Source organism: Gossypium hirsutum, chromosome D02, assembly GCF_007990345.1.
Source record: "Gossypium hirsutum isolate 1008001.06 chromosome D02, Gossypium_hirsutum_v2.1, whole genome shotgun sequence".
Taxonomy (NCBI): domain Eukaryota; kingdom Viridiplantae; phylum Streptophyta; class Magnoliopsida; order Malvales; family Malvaceae; genus Gossypium; species Gossypium hirsutum.
In genome coordinates this window covers 67,856,605-67,877,428 of record NC_053438.1, presented here as the reverse complement: position 1 = coordinate 67,877,428, position 20,824 = coordinate 67,856,605, and the positions used below count along the sequence as shown (strand labels likewise).

The 20,824-nt window shown below is 31.9% G+C and overlaps 2 protein-coding genes across 2 annotated transcripts; both read left to right on the top strand.

Moving 5' to 3' along the window:
* The first annotated feature begins 11,335 nt into the window (after nucleotides 1-11,335).
* On the top strand, nucleotides 11,336-15,117 carry LOC107940742 (beta-xylosidase/alpha-L-arabinofuranosidase 2). Its single transcript, XM_016874188.2, has 6 exons — nucleotides 11,336-11,958; nucleotides 12,612-12,899; nucleotides 13,002-13,171; nucleotides 13,264-13,361; nucleotides 13,487-13,837; nucleotides 13,915-15,117. The coding sequence occupies exons 1-6, from the start codon at nucleotides 11,509-11,511 to the stop codon at nucleotides 14,895-14,897; spliced, it is 2,340 nt and encodes a 779-aa protein (XP_016729677.1). The 5' UTR covers nucleotides 11,336-11,508; the 3' UTR covers nucleotides 14,898-15,117.
* Nucleotides 15,118-17,516: 2,399 nt separating this feature from the next.
* On the top strand, nucleotides 17,517-20,788 carry LOC107940745 (uncharacterized). The gene is made up of 2 exons (XM_016874191.2): nucleotides 17,517-17,750; nucleotides 18,270-20,788. The coding sequence occupies exon 2, from the start codon at nucleotides 18,609-18,611 to the stop codon at nucleotides 20,535-20,537; it is 1,929 nt and encodes a 642-aa protein (XP_016729680.2). The 5' UTR covers nucleotides 17,517-17,750; nucleotides 18,270-18,608; the 3' UTR covers nucleotides 20,538-20,788.
* The last annotated feature ends 36 nt before the right edge of the window (nucleotides 20,789-20,824 follow it).

Here is a 20,824-nt window from a genome sequence, read left to right as displayed (position 1 = left end):
ACCGACTAATTTTAAATTAAATTTCGTTCTAAAATCAAAATTCCATTGATAACATATTTTGATAATTTATGTTTTAACTACATTTATATAATCATTAAATAAGTTATTAAATTTTATATTCGTATATAAACAGATGTAATCAATAACTTAAAAACACTACATCGTATTCACATGTTTCTCTTCTCCATTAATCTGTTCACCATGTTATGATCTTCTTCTTTTGCCGTAAACCTTAAGATTTTTTTAGGTTATAACAGCTAGCAGAAAATGACTATTTAATTGATTCTAAATTAGTTAAGTAAAAGACATATCCAACTGTTTTATTTTAATAAAAAGTGGTTTTGTCACATTCAATGTCTCATTCAAATTCCAAGTTGGTTTTCACTTGCGTTTTCATACCCTAAAGTGCAGTACTTTTAGACCCTTTCCACTGCTCTTCTATATCTTTCATCCTAACCTTCATTTTTTAATTGCACTTTGATAATGACCATTGTTCTGGTCCTCCACTGATGGAATTTCCACCCTAAATCATGTGATACGTTAACAACCTCTCCTCCTAATCAATCAGTAGGTCTAACAAATTCAGACTAATCCAATTACGTCACGTAGTGATTTTTCAAGAGTTGATATTCAATAAGTTTGATCAGGATTAAATTCCAGTCTTTCTTTAATTCTAAGCTATGGACTTCTATGACGTATATCATTTCTTCGGCTGGAATTTTGTATTAATAAATTACCATTTACTAGAAGGGTCTAATAAGGTTAGGAAAATTAGCTAAGGATTAAAATAGTGATCAAGGACCACAGCAATCACATGGGGGGTTAAGGCCATGTTCTGCCTACCTTACCTTATTATACCCTCTAATCTTAGCTTCAAGACGGTGAAATCCATGCATGGCACCATGTAGAATCATCCTCATCCTAATGAATGTCCCATTGTCATTACATAACGTCCCTCCTACCAATCAAATCATGCAATATGACAATCTTCCATCGAATCAATTGAGTCACACACACATATAATATATATACATGCTTATCGTGATTGAAATGTAAAGAGAGATCAAACCATTATTGATATCCCAAATATTCTTAAGTTGGCCATGGAATTCCGAGAATTACATTTAAATTGTTATTTGTCTTTGGCTTTGTTTGATGATAAAGTTCGAGCAATAAATTTTTTTGGAATCTCATGTTTAAATCATTACATTAATTTTAATTTTAAATTTTATTATGGTCCTATCTAAATTTATTATATTTTAGGTTAAATTTGGTGTGTGTATATGTTATCATATATATATAATAAACAAATAATAATATGAATTCGATAAAAAATAAATATTATATTTATTTTTGAATCTTAAATTAATTTAAATTAAATTATTATATGATGTAATTAATAGTGAAGTATATGATATGATAATTAAATTAAATTGAAATATTATATAATGTAATTAGATTAAGTTAATAGTGAGTCCTATAATTATAGATTAATAATTAATAAAATATTTTGAAACTCAAACAATTCTCTCAAAATTTAATATTTTCATATATACTATTGATAGCTTCTTCCAACTCTTAAATAAGAAGATAATTCGCTTCAACACACTCGAACCCATAACCTCTTGCACTGAAAATAATATCGATACCAGTTGAATTAAGACTCAATCAACACTCCCTACTTTTTTTTTTGTATATAATATATAATTTTTATCATGATATTATATTAAGGAATAAGAACCGACACCTTCTTATGGGCAAAAGGAAACAAGAAAGAATAAAACAAGGATTAAAAAAACAACCAATTATAGGAATCAAATTTATAGATCTCCCACCCAAACCCAGAAATGATTAATTATTGCATATGGCAATTACTTTCTTTTTCTATGAAAAAACACATCCAAATGCCTATATTGACAAAATTAGCAAAATAAAGAAAATCTGTTTTTCACTTGTCAATTCAATTCTGTGTAAAAGTCATCATACGTATACACTACAAACCAAAATAAACACAACTGTTAAAATGTTAGAATAAAAAAAAAACAAAAGGATTAGGCTAAATCGTCTACCTAACAGTTCGGGGCCAGATTAAGTCGTGTGTGCCCAAAAGGGTAAAATATCAAAAAAAGCCCATTTTTTTAAATTTATCGAAATGGGCCCGATATTTTATTATTTACCGGAATGAGTCATTTTCCCTTAAATTGCGTCCACGTCAGCGCGAAGTCAGGGGACATTTAAGCGCGATTTGCTGACGTGGACACAAATAGCGTCCACGTTAGCGCTTTCATTTGCAAGCGTCCACTGACTTCGCACTGACGTGGACGCGATTTAGAGGAAAAGGGGCCCATTCGGGTAAATAATAAAATACCGGGCCCATTTCAGTAAATTTTTAAAAAAAGTGGCTTTTTTGGTATTTTTCCCTTTCATTTGTTCGACGGATATGTGCTGCTTATCAAGACGAGTCAATTCTCTGTCCATTGCGAAAATCGTACAAATTTTTACGATTTAAAAAAATTTAAAAAAACAATTTTTTTAAATTATTTAAAAATAGGGATTTAAGAGAAATTTAAGAGCAAATTGAGATTAAATATGGATCTGGGAGAAATTTGGAAGGAAATTGAGAGCAAATTGAGAGGAAATTTGAGAGAGGATTAGTTTGTGAAAAAAATAAAGGATAGGGGTACTTATAGATTTTTTTTTGACCCATTGGGGGGGCAACGGTCAAAAAAATGACCGTTGCACTGTTCATGTGCGGGGAAATCGCGTCCCCAGGGGCGTGCTACGTGGCAGCAAATCGCATCCACGTAAGCGCTATTTGTGTCCACTTCAGCAAAACGCGCTGACATGGACGCGATTTGTTGACATGTCCCCTGACTTCGCGCTGACGTGGATGCGAATTAGGGAAAAATGGTCCATTCCGGTAAATAATAAAATACTGAGCCCATTTCGATAAATTTTAAAAAAATAACTTTTTTTTTTGATATTTTGCCCTTCCCAAAATATATATTAAATTAATTTTATCTGTCTTCATATATACACGCAATTAGCCTGGAAAATAGTTTGACAGATAATGAGAATTAAATGATTGATGATTTTTATAAGAAAAAAACGTGTTGTCTACTTGTCTTCAAGTAGAAAAATGATCAGAATGCTTCTTTTTTTTTTTTAATTTTTTCTAAGTACATTTGATTAAGACTTATTATCTATATAGAATGGTTACTTTAAAGTGATTTAACACTAATTAATAGAACTGAACAGCTAGTGCTTCTAAAAAAGGGTGAAGGCATTATTCAATTAAAAAAATATAAGTACCAATGATCTTTCACCATTGGAGCTACGTTATTTTCCATTTAGCTAGTATACCCAATTGAGACATATATGGAGCTAAATTAGAAAATGTTAAATAATTTTAGGGTGCAGCCCCTTTTATAGCAAGTAACTGACAACAACGGTATAGGTAATTGAATTTGAGTGTTAGATGCGAGGATCATCTTTTTCATATATTATTTTATAATTAATATTTTAATAATCAAATCATGGAATTTATACGTACAATTGTAATCGTCATGCATATAAATATTTGAACCCATTTGATAGTGTATTTATTGATATTTTATTAAACGGTTAAAAGTTTTTTTACATAAAATAAATAGTTAGAAAATTTTAATTTATGTCAATTTTGGTACGAATGATTTGTATGAATGGAATATGAAATATTAATCATACCAAAAAATACAAAAGGATGTAAGTGGATCCCTTCCCTCTATCTATAATATCAAGTATCACGAACCAACCAAACAAAAGCTCAGTTGTAAAATTATTAAATTACACTCACATATACAAATTAAGTTATACTTTTACGATGGTATTCTTGTTTATTCTATATAATAAATCAATAAAAATTTGAATCCGAAACACTATGCGTAAAACCAATTAATTTCAGTATTATAACTAAAACACCGATTGATTTTTATGTAAAATTTTAATAAATATAATATTTTTTTTATATATTTAGAGAAGTATGCATTCATATATATATATATGAATATGCCTTGGCATAAGTATCTTAAAAATGATGAATTCAGATACATAGCACTCCCCACAGCCACAAGGATTAACCGATTAACACACAAACTTTCCCTTGAATGATGAAAATATAATTTTATTATTTTTAGAGAAGTTAAATTAATAAATTTTAAAAGAATTAATTTAATATTTAAAGGGCCTTGCCCTGACACCGTCATTGACTCCACTGCTTCATTTTGCAGTAGGATAATAATAATAACACACACCAAGTTTATATTATATATATCAAAGAATGTCTAGTGTTAAGGTTTTATGAAATGCAGAAGCCTATGTAGTCTTGCAAGTTGCAATATTATTATATAGTAAGGCCATTGAAGATTGGAATTTGGATATGTTGGCCTTAATTTCTGCCCTTTTTTTAATCATGAAACATCAGTCCGTTTAAATGATTTGATGTGTCGATTTGTGCTTAATGTGACTCATTTGCAGCTAAGGTAGGTTACCATGATAAGTACGTTTTGTGACGATGAATATCTGAAATTCACATAATTTCTACATATTGATGTCAATAAAGTGTTGTGCACCATTAGCCGCACCAACTTATATTTCAAGTTACCGAGAAATTTAACTTTTACAAGACATGACTGTTGACTTCATAATCCAACTGGATTTAAAATTTAGTACAACTGTATATTTTTAAAAACGAGTAAATTCACCGGATGTTTTTTTTTATAATAATTTATTCGGTTTTTATAATTTTTTATTTAAAATTTTCATTTCTTTTAGTCTTTAAACTTGTGATATTTGTTAAATTATTCATAAATAAATAGAAAATTTAACGTTTATTAACTTTATTGGCGCGACATACGTGTGGATTGCAATAAGAATGCCACAAAAGCTAGTTACTCTTTTAAAATTTAAAAATTCAAAAAATCCTAAAAATATAAAAATCTTTTAAAAATTTAATTAATTGCTAATTTAGTATACATGCGAACTACCATATGGATGTCACGTTAGTAAAGTTAACAAACATTAATTTTTTTCAACTATTTTTAATTGATTTGACAAACAATTTAAGTTCAAAAACTAAAAAAAACAAAATTTAAATAAAAAACTAAATTTTTTTTTTTTGGTTAAAAATAAAAAAACCCAAATAAATTATTATACTTTTACTACGAATCTCGAACTCAAAACTTTATTTAAAAAACATTAAGTTTCTTCCATTAAGACCCAAATATGATTGATTCCCTTTCTTGGTGGGATTGAGGATTTTCAACTAAAATTTAATAGGCAATGTACCTATCATAACCCTTGCAAGTTGCAAGGGACTTGACTGATAACAGATAATTGTACATTTTTTATCTGATGCAAAAATTTAAAATGGTGGCACTTTTAAGGCAATATTTACTATAAAAATGTTTTGCATATTTGGTCATTCTTTTGTCCATGCTTGTAATTTTGGGACCTTCATGGGGGAAGTTTTGCTTTAATTTTCAGAGTCCCTTCTGATTGCAACATACCATTAATCTTTCTTTTAAAAAAAAATTATTTGTTGAAAAGTGTTAGGATCGTCCCGATTAAGCAACAAACAAGTAAAAATAGCAAAAGAAATTGAGAAGATGAACACACAAATTTAACGTGAAAAAGTCCCTCTAAAGAGGATAAAAAACCACGGGCAAAAATAATTTTACTATAATGGCAAAAGAACGAAGAGTACAAAATATGGAGATAAAAACTAAACCCCGAAAACCCGAAAAACAAAGAACCCGAAAAACATAAACACAAATAAACTGTACTAATAAATGTTAAATATATTATACTAATAAATACTAAATCTTCTAAAAAGAAAATACATTTTTGTTTAACTTGACTTGCAAGCAATCTCTTAGAATTTGGGTCACACAACTTTAACAAAAAGTTACAAACAAATTTATTAATGGTGTAAATAATTTTGGTTTAATTATAATTTTAATCTCTCTGTTTTAATTTGATTTAATTTGGTTCTTATATTAATCTACTTTTTAATAATTTGACTTAATTTGGTTCTTATATTACTCTACTTTTTAAGTTATTATTAGTAGGTCTACTTTTATAATATCATTAATTGTTTTCATTGAAGTGATTACCACACAAAAATTCAATTAATTATGTTCAATCAATAATAATTTACCTATCAACTGGATACTTAAAGCTATTTAAAAAGATGTTTCGCATCATCATTTTAGTGATAGTGGCTAGTCATTATTAATGTAGACTTTTTTTTTATATCTTTCATGTTTGTGTTACGGTATTTTTTTGGTTATCGGTATAGACCTATTAATAATATCATAGAGGTAGGCTAATATAAGAACCAAATTGTACTTAATTAAAATATAGAGATTAAATCCCAACTTCTAACATAGTAAAAAAACTAAAGCCGTAATTAAACAAAATCATTTACATTGTTTTTTACATAATTATTTTATCTCAACAATCATTTTTACAAAACGACATATATTAAGTTTAGGTTAAATTCTCTTTGTGAAAGTTGTAGATTTAGTCTTTATACTTTGATTTGATCAATTTTAATTCCTATACTTTTGAATTGGTCAAATTTAATCCCTATACTTTCTAAAATTTAAAATTTTAGTCCTTACCCAAACAGTAGTAGTTAAATCTATTTGGTTAAATTTAATTACTAGACTTTACTATGTGTACAGTTGTAAATTTAGTCCATATTCTCCAATTAGATCCTTCTAAGTCCCTATACTTTTTTGAATTTAGAGATTTCAGTTTTTATGCAAATGACAATTGTTAATCCATTAACTAAAGTTTTAGTGAGTAATACGTAGAATCAGTGGAAATAACAAGTTGATTTGCCATTACATATATAGTAATATATTTGTCGTATTATATTTTGACAATAGTAGAACTTAATTTAATGAATTTGACATTTATCTTTTGGTGAGGACTAAAATTTTAAAATTGGAAAAGGAAATTAAACTATAGGGATTAAATTGGCAACTTTCATAAAATACAAGGACTGATAGTAAAATTTAACCTTAAATTTAACTCAAAAAAATTGCTTTCACCAGGAAATGAGACCGCACTTTCCAACATTGAAGGATCGTTTAGTATTGCTTTTGAGAAGTGATTTTGAGAAGTATTTTTGAAAAGTTTGGTTTAAGATTTAAGTGTTTAGTATTGCTGTTAAAAAAGTGCTTTTGAGAAATAAAATATTCATTTTAGACATGGTGTTATAAATAACAAATAAACATTTAAATAATGTTCAAATCAGTTAATATTACGATATTTTAATAAGAATATACAAAAAAATTTATTATTAATATTTTAATATATGAAAAATAAATTTTAAATATTTTTTAAGTAATCAACTAGAGAAGGGAAAGTACCATGTGTTTGAGGGGTGAAAATGTAATTAAGCTATCAAAAGTGCTTTTAGGAGAAAAAAAGTTAAAAAATTTAACTTCTCTATTTGGGAAAAAAATACTTTTGAAAAGTCAAAAACTTCCTTCAAAAGTTACTTATTTAGCATTCCTTTTACTTCAAAAATATTTTTCATGTCAAAATTATTTCTAAAAAGCACTGCTAAACACAACCTGAACATTTTTAAAAAACACTACTAAACACAACCTAAACAGTGAACTATTATTATTATTATTATTACAAGCCTATGGGTGGGTTTGGATGGGCGATTGGGTGCAGTGCGGTGCGTTTAGCTTACTTTTTGTCTCACGCTACAGTATCTAATCTTACCGCCACCGCTGTTTTTACACTAACCGCAGATAAACGCACCGCCCATCCAAACTCACCCTAAATCTCTATCTCCCCTTTACATGGATTTTACATTTTTAGATAAACTGTTTACGTTTTGATAATGTCCACAAAATTGCATTGCGTTGGTATTTTTAAATAGTAAAAAAGAGAGTAAAATTTATTTTCCTTTTTGATATTATCAGAATTTGACGCTTAACAGTGAACAGACCACAACGTTATTTGGCAACTTTTTAATAAAAAAATAATTATATATTTTAGGTACGAATTATTTATAATTTTTATTATGTATTTTGTATTTGCCAACCATATATATCAGAGATAAAGTATAGATTCACAAGGATTTTATTTTTTACCTTTTCTTTTTGTTGTATTAGGTGAGTGATTAAAATTTGCCGGCCAAGTTGGAGAATGTTGACAACTTCAAGTACTGTACTGCACCACAGCTTCTTCTTTTCTTATATAGAATTGGAATAACAATCCATTTCCTTTTCCAAGTTTAATATAAAATATGATTAATTGTGTATAAAGAGAAGAGATAATTTTAAAATTTTTCAATATTTTATAGATAATCATACCAAAAGCTTGTACATAATGTGAGGTAAAAAATAAAACAAATTAATATACTTTTTTTAATTGTAATAATATATTTCTTCTCTACTAATAAATGTTGGGTGCAAACGTAAGATATTATACATTAAAGTAAATTTATAAGTTTAAATTTTGAAGACGATAGTGTTATAAGAGATATATTTAATAAATGCTTAATTATTTATATATTTATATAATAATAAAATGAAATAATTAGAATAGAAAAAAGTTGAAAGTCAAGTAGTGATGTGCCATTTAGTTTTCTTATGTTTAAGAGATATAGATTAATGAGAGATGTGTGTGTTTTTAAAAATAAAATTATTAATACAATCTATAAATATATTATTTTTATTTTTATAATTTTGTTTTTATGTAATGTTTTAATTAATTTTATGTAACCGTTGATTAAGCCTTAATTCAATTGGCATCATTGTTATTGTAATAATTAGTAAGACATGAATTTAAGTGCGTTTTTCCTCTGGTTTAAGAGTTAGAAAGGAATCATGAGTAAAAATAAGTGTGTTAAGTTACTCTCACTAAATTGAGTGATACTAAACTCAATTAAGATTTTTGTGATGGTATAAATTTTATAATTTAGTTTTTTTTTAAAACCTAGTTGGTGCCACTAAGTTAAGAGACATCGGATTCGATTAAAGCTTTTATCATGGCACAAGAATTAATTGATATGCAACAAATATATTTATTAAAATTTCATATAAAAATTAATTGATGCTTTGATAATAATGTTAAAATCAAATTTTTATTATTTATCGTGTTTTAGGTTCAAATTTCATTGTGATTGAAATTTATTGATTTATTATATAAAAATAAATATACTTTTATAAAATATAACTTAATTTGTATATGAGAATATATTTTAATAATTTCACAATTAAGTTATTACCCGATTGACATGTGATATCAACTCAACAAAAGACTTATAGATATTCAATATTTATAGTTATTTAATTTTTACAGCTATCCATTGGATCCCATTAAGAAAACTAACCATTTTATATATAATTTTCTATACTTATTTTAAATATTTTATTGAGTTAGTGTCATGAGTTAACCAGACACCACTTCAATTATGAAATTACTAAAATATCCTTTCGTATATAAATTAAGTTATATATTTATGATGGTGTTTTTATCCTTTTATATAATAAATCAATAAAAGTTTGATAATAATGAGACTTAAACCCGAGGCACTATGTATAATAAACAATTAACTTTATTATTGTAATCAAAATATGAATTGAATTTTATGTGAATTTTTTGGCATGTTTGATGAAGTGTTGAAATAATATAATCCATTGAAAATTAATATTTTCAGAAACCTAATTTTTTGGACACCTTTGATAACACACAATAAAAACTACTAGATAAAATTTTTCTATAAAAATGTAAAAATGATGAGTAAATAGGGGCGTACTTATCACTTAATAGAGAACAAATCCGATTGTTTTTATTTAAGATTACATTATCCTTTATCAAACAATATAATTATATTAATATTTAATTTTAAGTAATATACTAAACAACTTTTATGACTTAAATTGTATACTTAATTTTTTAATTGATCAAACATAGCCTTAACAAATATATTTGTTAATGTAGGTTGCGGTGTCATAGTTGAGTTAAAATGTGTTTTGCACTACAAATACTAAGGAAACCCTTATATTAGGAGTTAAGTTGTATTTTGCGCCATCCACTAAAATTATGTACAAATTAATCTCTGTACTGGTAGGTCAAAGAACAAATTGGTCATCCTATTAAAAATTGATTTTTATACTTCAAAATGTAACCTTCCATTTATTCCTATCCGTTATATCAAAATTTAATAATAAAAATAAATAAAAATTACAAAAATGACCAATTTACTTTACAATCAAAACATACATGCCTACATTAATTTATTCTTTTGAATTAATAAAATAAAATCTCCATAATAATTTTAGCTGTGTTTCGGGTCTTACGCATTTACTTTTTGGCTTACGTTGAGAGGCTAAGAAAATTAGGAATATTTTACTAATTATTCTCCAGGATTGGTTCACAGACCAATCACGACGCAGTTTCTGATATCGCCATCTTACCCAAACCGAGGGGTCAATTTGGAAGTCAGGCTTCGGTTTTACTTTTTTTTCACTTTTTGTCGTGCCATTTTCTCTTTCCAATTGTCAAGTTTTATTCATATAAAATAATTGTGACATGAATTACTATATATAAGTTGTTAAATTTACCTAAAACTCTTCTACTCCCTCTGTCCAACTTCCAAGCATAAGCTGTAATAAATAGTAGAAAACTCAACCTTTAATATAAACTCAATGCAGTAAAAAGTTATTTTAATAAGAGACTTCATAAATTTTTATCTAAAACTCGAAAAGAAGATGGATTAACTCGTGTTGACCTGATGGTCAAAGTATTTATAATTCCAAATATAATTTAGAGTAAATTGTATTACTATTATAGAACAGCCAGAGTAAATAAAACTTTTAAACCTGAGCTTATTGTAAAACATGACGGTGAAACAAAATCCCTCACGTGAGTTACAGAAATGCAGAAAAACAGGCCCAGGAATCTAAATTTACGATATTCTAACCTTACTCTACAGTACTACAAAATACATAATTATACATAAAAAAAGCTTCGAAGCTACTGCTATACGAAGACACTCATCAAACAGTAACATCCCATGCATTCAGTACTTCCAAATAATAATTAAAAAAAACACCCTTGATTAAGTTAGAAAAAAGATGAATCCATCACGGACTCGACCATAGCCTCTTTTATTTTTCTTTCTTTTTAATTATTTTTTCAAAGAAAAATCTCTTGGATTCCCTAGAAAAAATTTGGGTTCATTTCTCTTTTGCCAAGAAAAAACAACCCTAAAAGGAAATTTAATGCATTTACACCAAGTTCCCATCACGGGCTACTACAAAACAACGTGTGAGTGTCTATTTAACAACTCCCCCCCGCTATATAAAATACACACCTAGCTGAACCAGTTTTTCATACCCTTTTTTTTTCACTAATTCTTGAGTTAGATTAGGTTCCTCTAGATATTTGCTCTTTGTTTTTTTTTAGTTGCAAAAGAGGATCAAAGGGAAGGTCAAAATGACCACCTTGTTCTCCTCTGTTTTACAAAACAGAGCACCTAAGGTCTCTGTTTTCATCTTCTTCTTGATTTCTTTGCATTGTTTGTCATTGATCTCGGTTCGGGTTTTGGCCCAAACATCACCTGTTTTCGCCTGTGACGCTACTAAAGACCCACAAGTTGCGAGCTATGGTTTTTGTGACACAAAGTTGGGACCCGATGCTAGGGTGGCTGACTTGGTTCACAGGCTGACATTACAGGAGAAAATCCTCTTCATTGTGAATAGTGCTGGGAGTGTTAGCCGGCTCGGGATACCAAAATACGAATGGTGGTCCGAGGCACTTCATGGAGTCTCCAACGTCGGCCCAGGGACCAAGTTTACTAGCTTGGTTCCTGGAGCCACGAGCTTCCCTCAGGTCATCTTGACGGCAGCTTCTTTCAACACTTCTCTCTATGAAACCATTGGCAAGGTAAAACTTGTGCCTTGTTCCTTTATTTTTTATCCTTTGTTTTGGCTTGTTCTTCATCAGGTTCATGTCGTTTTGCCTTTTGTTTTAACGTTCTTTTTCTGTGGTTTTCCTTTTTCTTTTGTGTATACGTTTTAGAATATGATGCTAACTTGTTGGGGATTGGGCATTTTCATTGTTCTTTAGATTTTGGTTTTTCTATATTTTTCATAACTATTTTCAAATGTTGCCTTTAGCGGATATTAATGACAATGAAGTTGGCTGTATAGTGAAAAGTTCAATGTTGATATTGGGAAAGTAGTTAAGTAGATGGAGGCCAGAGAAAAATTTAAAATAATGAACTGTCTTTTGCTTCATATTGAAGAAAGAGGAGGATATTAATGCAATTATATGGTTGAATTATTTTATGTTTGTTGTAGAAAGTGGTTGATTTATTAATGTCTCTGATTACCAAATGCTGAAGAATATAGACTTTTTTTGATCACTCAGAAGACTTTGTAACCTTTTACTGATCTCCAGCTTGCAATGCCGAAAATCGAACTCCATCTTACAATTAAACCGGATTAAACCCGAGGTCCGAATTGAGCCATTAATCTATCATTAAAGAACAAGTTGATATCTAATGTATATCCATATCCATTTTTAATAAAATGCAGGTGGTTTCAACTGAAGCTAGGGCAATGTACAATGTTGGATTGGCAGGGCTAACATATTGGTCACCAAACATTAACATATTCCGAGACCCGAGATGGGGAAGGGGGCAAGAAACACCAGGAGAGGACCCATTGCTGGCCAGCAAATACGGATCAAGTTACGTCAAAGGTTTGCAACAGACCGACGGAGGTGACCCTTCTCGGCTCAAGGTCGCCGCATGTTGTAAACACTATACGGCCTATGATGTGGATAACTGGAAAGGGATCGAACGCTACACTTTCGATGCTGTGGTAATTTAAGTTACAATGCAATTTGAGTTTTTTTGTTTTTTTACTCAAAAGTTGTTTTTTTGGGATCCAAAAGTCATTTGATTGGCCTTGGGGTATGGTTAGGTAACACAACAAGATCTGGATGATACATTTCAACCACCATTCAAGAGTTGTGTAATTGATGGGAACGTGGCTAGTGTTATGTGTTCTTACAACAAGGTTAATGGTAAGCCAACTTGTGCAGACCCTGATCTTCTTGCTGGGGTTATTCGAGGCCAATGGAAACTAAATGGGTATATATATTCATTCCTCCCTTCCATTTCTGGACCCATATAGATTTAGTAAGCAGTGTTTTTGTTTACCAGGCTTTTTGGGGTTGGTGCAGGTATATAGTTTCAGATTGTGACTCGGTAGACGTGTTGTTCAAGAACCAGCACTATACCAAGACACCAGAGGAAGCAGCAGCCAAAGTTATTTTGGCAGGTGAAACTTCTTAATAAGCAATAAAATGAAGAGATTGGGCATTTGATATCATATTTCTGCAAAATAACATCTTAATTAGTAAACTAGAATGCTGTGCTAATTGCAAAATGTTAATGATATTCTAGGGTTGGATCTGAACTGTGGGTCATTTCTTGGGCAACACACTGAGGCTGCAGTAAAAGCAGGGCTTTTGAATGAATCGGCCATTGACAAGGCCGTGACGAACAACTTCGCCACTTTAATGCGACTGGGATTCTTCGATGGTGATCCCAGCAAGCAACCTTACGGTAAACTTGGCCCCAAAGATGTATGTACACGAGAGCACCAAGAATTGGCCCGTGAAGCTGCAAGACAAGGGATTGTGTTGCTCAAAAACAGCCCCGGGTCGTTGCCTCTATCTCCGACTGCAATCAAAACCTTAGCCGTAATTGGACCCAACGCCAATGTCACAAAAACCATGATCGGAAACTATGAAGGTAAATCAAACCCATTGCTTGGAATAAAAAATGACATGTTTTAATTCACAAAATTTGACATTTTATTTTGTTTGCAGGCATTCCATGCAAATATACGACGCCATTGCAGGGTTTAACGACCTCGGTGGCAACAAACTACGTGCCTGGCTGCACCAATGTGGCTTGTGGCACTGCCCAAGTAGACGATGCTAAAAAAGTAGCTGCCTCAGCTGATGCAACTGTACTTGTTATGGGCATAGATCAGAGTCAAGAAAGGGAAAGCTTTGACAGAGTTAGCCTTCTTTTACCAGGACAACAACCACTTTTAATAACTGAAGTTGCAAAAGCTGCAAAGGGACCCGTGATTCTCGTCATAATGTCCGGTGGAGGCTTTGACATATCGTTTGCGAAAAACGATGATAAAATCACAAGCATCCTTTGGGTTGGTTACCCCGGCGAAGCCGGTGGAGCCGCCATTGCCGATGTGATATTTGGGTATTATAATCCAAGTGGAAGGCTACCAATGACATGGTACCCACAATCGTATGTCGATAAGGTCCCGATGACAAACATGAACATGAGACCCGATCCTTCTAATGGTTACCCAGGCAGAACCTACAGGTTCTACACAGGGGAAACCATTTATACATTTGGAGATGGGCTAAGCTACTCCAAAATCACCCACGAATTAGCCAAAGCACCTCGATTAGTATCAATCCCATTGGAGGAAGACCATGTTTGCCGCTCATCTGAATGTAAATCAGTTGAAGCCGTCGAACAAAGTTGTAAAAACCTAGCATTCGACATTCATGTGAGAGTTCAAAACAGAGGGAAATACGGCGGAAGCCACACGGTGTTCTTGTTTTCGAGTCCCCCATCAGTGCACAACTCGCCCCAAAAGCATTTGTTGGGATTTGAGAAAGTTTCATTAACAGGGAAATCAGAGACATTGGTGAGGTTTAAGGTGGATGTTTGTAAGGATTTGAGTGTGGTTGATGAACTTGGAAGCCGAAAAGTAGCATTGGGACAACATTTGCTGCATGTGGGGAGCTTGAAACACTCATTAACTGTGGGGATTTGAAAAGAAGGTTTTTCAAAATCCTCTGTGATTTTGATTTATTTTTATCTTTTTAATTATCCTTTTGTGATATTTGCCCAAGGCAAGTAAGGGAATGGCAAATAGAGCCTGGAATAATTGCGAGAGAGTTATAGTGATTTTCTCTGGTTTTTAATTTTTTAACCAATTGTTGAAATTTGAACATTTCGAAATTGCAAAAGGACAAAAAGAAAGCATTCACTTCCTTGTTGCCTGGGTGATACTCGCGTCTCCCTCGTTTGGTTGTCCTGATATTCGCCTATTGTATTATTTAACGTATAAATAATTATGTGCGCATGCAAAAAATAAGTTTTAGCTTATTATAAATAATGATTAAAATTTCTTCTATGATTATCAATGTCATTTTTACGTATCAATCTGGTGGAGTGATGGTAAGTTTTGACATGTTGAGGGATGTCAATGCCTATATTGCATTTGTAAGTAAAAGAGTAATTAAGAAAACATTGAATAAAATAATACCAAAAGGTTAAATGAGTAGTTGAATATTTATTTCATAAGGGTTTATTCGATCTAATTATACCACATAATCCTTTAAAAGATGTTTCGAGTGTGTTAGTTCGATTCCAAATTTTTTTTTTCTTTGAAATTTCAATTAAATTAATACATTAAATTTTTTATACACAAGTTGAGTGATATTTATGAGTTTTGAGATATGGTTCTAATTTTTTTTCCCAATTATACTCCCATACAATTAAATACATTACATCTATCATCTTTACTTCAGAATTTCTTAAATTAAACAAAAATTTTAGTTTATACCAATACTAAGATTTCTCAGAGAAGTGTAAGAAAGTTTGATTAATTAGAGAAATTTGGTAAATTAAAGAAATTTTGGTATAAGGTTTGAATAAATGATAGAAATCCTTACAATTTTTCGGCTATTCTTTTTCTACCTAATCCACGACAAGGTAAACGAATTATTTATTTATTTTTAATGAGATAAATTATTTTTTTGAAAAAACCCATTTATTAATTTGTTTTAGCAGGAAGATTTGCTATGCGTAAGTAGGAAGTGGCCACTTCCATGGACCCAAGGTTCAATAAATTTGTCGTATTTGAAGTTAACAATTTTTAAAATAAAATTTCCGGACTTTGAATTATATTGATATTATGGATTTGGACCGGAGCTAGGCATGATATTAATAAATTTTATCATTGCCCAAGTCTAATTCGAAAATTTTGCCCAAATTCGACCATATTTATAAATAACTAACCTGAATTTATTTTAAGCCTGTTCATATTATTTATTTTAAAAATTAAAAAATTATATTTATATTATTTTTAATTTAGTATTTTTTCATTTATTAAAGTTTTATATTTAATAATTTTTAATGGTTACATTCTAATATAGATTTAATTTTATATATTATAAAATATAAAATATAAAATATTATTAATTTAAAAATCAATCAAATTAACTCAAACTATAAATATTTAAAATTAAACTTAATCCGTATTTTAAACGGGTTTAATTTTAAACCCAAAATTACTTTTAAAACCTTAAATTTTCATCTAATCCCTCTTAAATTTGAATTGAGTAGCACCACCCATGATAAGTCTAGGCATGTACATGCGCGCACTTGAATTGCGGCAAAGCAGTGGATCCTAAAGGACTGCATCGAATCCTCAATAGTTGTCACATGAACCAATAACTGGAAGCCATGTGTATAAGTTCGGGAATCAGCCAATTAACTGTCGAGTTTCGTGCCCAGCCGAGAGGAACAGCCGGCTACTTGGACCTGGCTTTGGTAGCTGATGTGGCCCTGGCTATTTTTGTCACTTCGTTTATGCAATTGTTTAATTTGGTACACTTAAATCCATTGACTAAAAACTTTCAATGAAACTTATTTTTTGAAAAGAAAATAAGATAAAAATATTAAAATTATCAAAAAATTTCTGAACTCAGCCAACCCAAGCGGAGGCTGGGCAGCTGTTGAATAGAGCAGCGAAGCCGATTCTTAGTGAACATTTTGGCAGTTTATGGAACATTCTTTGATAAGGGCACACCGCGTTACTGGCCGAGGGGGGAGACAATTCCCATGAAAAAATAAAAAAAATAAAATCACACTTTCACTTGACGTTTTTGCACTCCACAATCTTTTGAGGACGGTCCCATAATAAGGGTACTTTAGACTTTTAAAACGACGGAAAAACATGCATTGTCACTAGGAAGCGTTTCGGTTCTGCAAGGCTGTTATCAGTCGCTTCCTTACTGACAATTGAGGCTATTTCGGCATTAAACTGTTTTCCAACAAAAATTTTTTTGTTTAAAAAACAAAATGTAATAATTTAAAAAGAAAATCGTTCCAACCGGCCAATTTATATAAAAGGTTAAAATCTATTATAAGTCCCTGTACGGTTAGTAAATTTAAAATTTAATTTATGTACTTAAGAATTTAGTCATTCTATTTTTTATATTTAAAAATTCATATCTAATTATTATCGGTGTTAAAACTATTTTGTTAAACTTAAGTTTATTATTGAATCTGAATTTCGAAATCTGAAAAAATAGAGGACTAAATTTTAAATTTGTGAAGAATATAGGGACTGATTACATATTTTAACCTATATAAAAAAACCCACTTTTTTCTTTTCGTCTTTTCTTTTAAAAAAAATCATTTATCGGTTTCTCCTCTTCCTATATTTCTTCTAATCTTCTTCCTCCTTCACGCTTTGTTAAAATTCTCTTCTTTTATTTTTGATACAATCTTTTTTTCCCCTATTTTAAAGATTCTTTAGCTCTGTTTAACATATCTTTAGCCACTTCTCAGATCCTTCAGTTTTCTCCATATTTTCTCTAAATTTGGATTCTTCACGGTATATCTACGAATTTTCTTTTCATTTCCATCAAGTTTAATATTTTTACTAGTTATTAGTTCACAGTTTCATATTTTATTTCAATATTTTTTTTGCTGTCAATTCTGTTTGTCTAATTTTCTTTTTGAGGGTAAGTTTGCGTATGTATTTCATATGACTTTATTGTTTACATGGTTTCATAAAACTTCGTTAAGGTTTAGGTTTTTTGCGCTATGTATGCATGGTTTTGAGCTGATATGTTTTCATAGTTTTGTTGTTTGGGTGGTATATTAATAAATTTAAGAAGGAATTTAGCTATCTGTTAATGGTATTTGTTGTCTTTTCATGTTAGATTGATAAAGAGAGTAAAAAGAGTTCGTTCTGTTTTATCTTTTACTAAATAGTTAATCCCACAGCTGTTTTATTTCAGTTAATTGTGTGGGAATTCAAGTTTAGAGGAATATTTTATAGCTTAGAATCCACTTTAATGGCTTTTTATTAATATCTGAATGTGTTACCTTGATTGTTTATTCTTGTTAGGGTTAATGAATCCAAAGTATTTGTCGTTAAGACGCTCCAGATATCTCTTTGCATCCACTTTGAATGTTCTAATAAAAGGATCTTATCCTAGAGATGTTGTCAGATACGCTGGCAACTAAGCTTTTACAAAGTTGAAGTCTGTGTTGTTGTGTTGATGCTTTATAAGATGGACCGAGAAGATACATCAGGGTTTGTAAGTGGAGGGGGAGCGTCATCGGAATTTCTTATTTTCCTAATTTGTTTTTGATATATATACCATACCAGTCATGTATTAAAGATTTTTCATTAAGGTGGGCCTCTTGTTCCTTAATCTTATAGTTTGCACCTTTTAGAAAGCTTATGGATTTGAATAAGAATGTACAGTTTTCTCATGTATCTGAACTCTCAAAAAATGAAAAATTTGGTGATACCACCCTATGCCTGAACTTTCTTGGTCACGGAGGAAGCAATAAGGCCAGATTTGGAACTACTCAAAACGATCTACATGCTGATCTTTCTAATGCACCTGATGATGGCTGCGTGTTGGTTTTGGGGTTGGGCCCGACTCCAAGTGTATACTTGGATAATGATTACATTGTTGGTCTTAATAAGAATAAATCAACAGTTGCTTTATCCACCCAGGGTTTGTTACTTGAGGATGACTCAATCCTAAAACTTGGCCTTTCTGGTGGGACTAAGGGAAGTATGAGCCTGTTGGAATGCCCTCTGTCAACAGAAACTGATGTTAGTATGCCTCACCAGGTTCTTGCAGAGGATTGTAGACTTTCAATTCCTGTTGTTGATGAGGGTTCTACTTCGGCCAAGAAATCTGGTGCTTATATGCCAGCACTCCTTTTTGCTTTGAAAATGGATAGTGGCAAAGGTTTGGTTCATGCACAAGAACTTTTTCAGTTTGGGGATAAATCACTTCGTTATCAATTTCATCAAAGTTGTGAGCCCTCTTCTCAGAGTGACTTCTCAGTAGACACGCTCTCTGAGCAAACCACCACTATAACATCCTCAGATAATCGAGCAAGCAATTCGAAGAAATGTAGGTTTGTTGGCTGTTCAAAAGGAGCAAGAGGGGCTACTGGTCTTTGTATTGGTCATGGGGGCGGACAAAGATGCCAAAAACCAGGGTGTAACAAAGGTGCCGAGAGCCGCACCGCCTACTGTAAGGCTCATGGTGGAGGGAGGAGGTGCCAACACTTGGGCTGCACTAAAAGTGCTGATGGGAAGACAGATTTTTGCATAGCACATGGTGGAGGCAGACGATGTGGGTTTCCTAGGGGGTGCACAAAGGCTGCACGAGGTAAAACAGGGCTTTGCATCAGACATGGTGGGGGAAAGAGGTGTAAAGTGGAAGGTTGCACGCGCAGTGCAGAAGGACAAGCTGGTTTGTGCATCTCTCATGGTGGTGGACATCGTTGCCAGTTCCAGGGATGTACTAAGGGTGCTCAGGGAAGTACTATGTTTTGCAAGGCTCATGGTGGTGGAAAACGTTGTATATTTGCAGGGTGTACCAAAGGTGCTGAAGGGAGCACACCATTATGCAAAGGACACGGTGGGGGCAAACGTTGCCTCTACAATGGAGGTGGCATTTGTCCCAAGAGTGTGCATGGAGGCACCAACTTTTGTGTTGCGCATGGTGGTGGGAAGAGGTGTGCTGTGCCAGGCTGTACAAAGAGTGCACGAGGTCGTACTGATTGTTGTGTCAAACATGGTGGTGGAAAGCGATGCAAGGTTGAGAATTGTGGCAAGAGTGCCCAAGGAAGCACAGACTTCTGCAAGGCACATGGCGGAGGTAAAAGATGCTCCTGGCGGGAGAGCAAATGTGAGAAATTTGCAAGGGGCCGTAGTGGGCTATGTGCTGCTCATAGCAATATGGTACAAGAGCGACAGGCGAACATGGGAGGGCTTATCGCACCCGAAGTCTTCCATGGGCTTGTAGCAGCAACATCCACAAGAATCAGTTGGGACAACAATCAGTCATCCTCCGGCACTAGTGTTATTTCTGATGGTATTGATTTCCTCGACAAACCAGCGAAAAGGCAACAACTGATACCACCTCAGGTATTGGTTCCTTTATCTATGAAATCCTCATCCTCTTACTCAAGTTTCTTGAGTGCTGAGAAGCAAGAGGAACGAAGAAATGAGGACCGGATGGACATCGGTGGCGGTGTCAACAACAAGAGCTTTGACTTCATAATTCCGGAGGGTAGGGTCCATGGTGGTGGTCTCATGTCCTTGCTTGGTGGAAATCTAAAGAACCCCTTTGATGGAGTTTGAAATCAAATCATGTAGAAATCTAGTTTGGTTTTTTTAGGTTGTTTTTGTACCTTGAAATTATTCTTAAAATTTGGTTGCCGTCAAAAGACTTGATACACATATACACGGTTTGTGTTGATTGATGAAACCCAGCATAGAACCAGTCATGCATGGATGTTGTAATCTGTTGTGTTCTAATAACGTCGTAAAGTCATAGACCGTTGGCTATATTTCTGGTTATATTAACTTAAATCTCTTTTTATTTTTGCTCACTCGGTGCCGCCCTTCTTTGTCTATCTTTCCCTCTC

Coding starts and splice junctions, on each gene's coding strand:
- LOC107940745 (XM_016874191.2), top strand. CDS start 18,609: ATGGATTTGAATAAGAATGTACAGTTTTCTCATGTATCTGAACTCTCA.
- LOC107940742 (XM_016874188.2), top strand. CDS start 11,509: ATGACCACCTTGTTCTCCTCTGTTTTACAAAACAGAGCACCTAAGGTC. Junction 13,172..13,263: donor GGCCAATGGAAACTAAATGG/GTATATATATTC, acceptor GGGTTGGTGCAG/GTATATAGTTTCAGATTGTG. Junction 13,838..13,914: donor CATGATCGGAAACTATGAAG/GTAAATCAAACC, acceptor TTTTGTTTGCAG/GCATTCCATGCAAATATACG.